The 1937-nt window shown below is 47.5% G+C and overlaps 1 protein-coding gene across 1 annotated transcript in view; it reads left to right on the top strand.

Moving 5' to 3' along the window:
* LOC117955581 (ankyrin repeat and BTB/POZ domain-containing protein 2-like) overlaps positions 1-1937 on the top strand; it is a 36623-nt gene that overhangs the window by 15531 nt on the left and 19155 nt on the right. Inside the window, exons 4-5 of the mRNA XM_034890201.1 lie at positions 831-1038; positions 1590-1742. Coding sequence (XP_034746092.1) covers positions 831-1038; positions 1590-1742 — 361 coding nt within the window. The remainder of the gene's footprint in view (positions 1-830; positions 1039-1589; positions 1743-1937) is intronic.

Raw genomic sequence — 1937 nt, 5'->3', positions numbered from 1 at the left:
GTGTGTATGTATTTATGTTTATGTGTGTGTGAGTGTGTGTGTGTGTGTGTGTATGTGTGTGTGTGTGTGTGTGTGTGTATATATGTGTGTGCGTGTTTGTTTCTGTGTGTCTGTGCCACAGTCAGCTCCTGTGTGCGTGTGTGTGTTTCTGTGTGTGTGTGTAGGAGTCAGTAGCTGCACTGTTCAGGCCGTTTATGGCCCGTCTGACGACATGTTCACGTGCACACAAAGCTTTTAGTATCCTTCACTGTACATTGTTTTTTTCAGAAAAACAAAACTCTTTTTAACCCTTGTGTTGTCCTCATGTTGTCCTCATGTTGTCCCCATGTTGTCTTCATGTTGTCTTAATGTTGTCCTCATGTTGTCCTCATGTTGCCCTCATGTTGTCCCCATGTTGTCCTCATGTTGTCTTCACGTTGTCCTCATGTTGTCCTCATGTTGCCCTCATGTTGTCTTCATGTTGTCTTCATGTTGTCTTCATGTTGCCCTCATGTTGTCCCCATGTTGTCCTCATGTTGTCTTCATGTTGTCCTCATGTTGCCCTCATGTTGTCTTCATGTTGTCCTCATGTTGCCCTCATGTTGTCTTCATGTTGTCTTCATGTTGCCCTCATGTTGTCCCCATGTAATCCTCATGTTGTCTTCATGTTGTCCTCATGTTGCCCTCATGTTGTCTTCATGTTGTCCTCATGTTGCCCTCATGTTGCCCTCATGTTGTCTTCATGTTGTCGGCGCATCTTAAAGATGACAAATGCATTGATATTTTCACTTTGTATTGATGATGCATTTTAAGATCCTGACGTCCACCTGATGTCTCCTGTCTCCCTGCAGGTGATCTGGTTACCCGGGCGATGCACCACATGCAGCGTCTGGTCAGATCCAGTCCGTCTGTCAGCCCCCCCCGCTCAGCCAATCAGCCGCCAGTATCCTGGGCCGCAGACGCCATGCGGACCCTCTACTACTTCCTGTCCAGCCCACACATGGAGTCACTGGAAAACCCAAATCTGGAGCCCTCCACCATGACACTGAGCAGAGAGAGGTGTGTGTGTGGGTGTGTGTGTCTGTGTGTGTGGGTGTGTGTGTGTCTGTGTGTCTGTGTGTCTGTGTGTCTGTGTGTGTCTGTGTGTGTGTGTGTGTGTGTGTGTGTGTGTGTGTGTGTGTGTGTGTGTGTGTGTGTGTGTGTGTGTGTCAGCTCTAGTCACTGCAAAGAAATCAGACCAATCACAACAGCTGGTCAGGCTGATGTCCTGCTGCCTGAGCTCATTAATATTCATGAGCTGGGTTAAAGGATGCTGACAGCCAGGCTCTCATTGGCTAGCTGTTAGCCAATCAGAGTTAAGCAGCTTAGCTGCATTTTAGCTGCAAAACACATCAACACAATGCATTTTCACATCAATAAATCAATTAATTCTCATGATTATTAGTTTAGTTTCTAATTGCTGTTGGCCCAATCAGCCTTTGTTGTCCTCTAACACTGAAATCTTCTTTCATTGCTTCTTCTTCTTTGCAATGGCAGTTGTTTAAATTTGTTTTTTAATTTTTAAATAGCTGAATGAAAGCCAACCCACCAGCCTTGTCCCCGTCCTCCAGGCCGTTCCTGCTCCTCCCCCCGCTCTCAGAGTGGATCCGAGTCGCCGTGGTGCACGCTGAGTATCGCCGCAGCCTATTGGTGGACAGCGATGATGTCAGACAGGCGGTCCGGCAGCTCCTCCCGGGACTGGACTGTGAGCCCAGACAGCTGAAGTAAGACGCCGAACCACACGTGCATTCTGGGATATGTGAGAATCAACGCTCTGGGTTGGTTGCAGGTCTTTAAAGTGCCCACATTATGCTAATTATCAGGTTTATAACTGCTTTATAGACATAGTCTGTCCACCAGAGGACGCTCTACAACGTCCCTGTTAGTGATGGTGTTACATAGTCTGTCCACCAGAGGAC

This window comes from Etheostoma cragini, chromosome 1 (assembly GCF_013103735.1).
Source record: "Etheostoma cragini isolate CJK2018 chromosome 1, CSU_Ecrag_1.0, whole genome shotgun sequence".
NCBI lineage: Eukaryota > Metazoa > Chordata > Actinopteri > Perciformes > Percidae > Etheostoma > Etheostoma cragini.
This window is presented reverse-complemented; position numbering and strand designations above follow the sequence as displayed.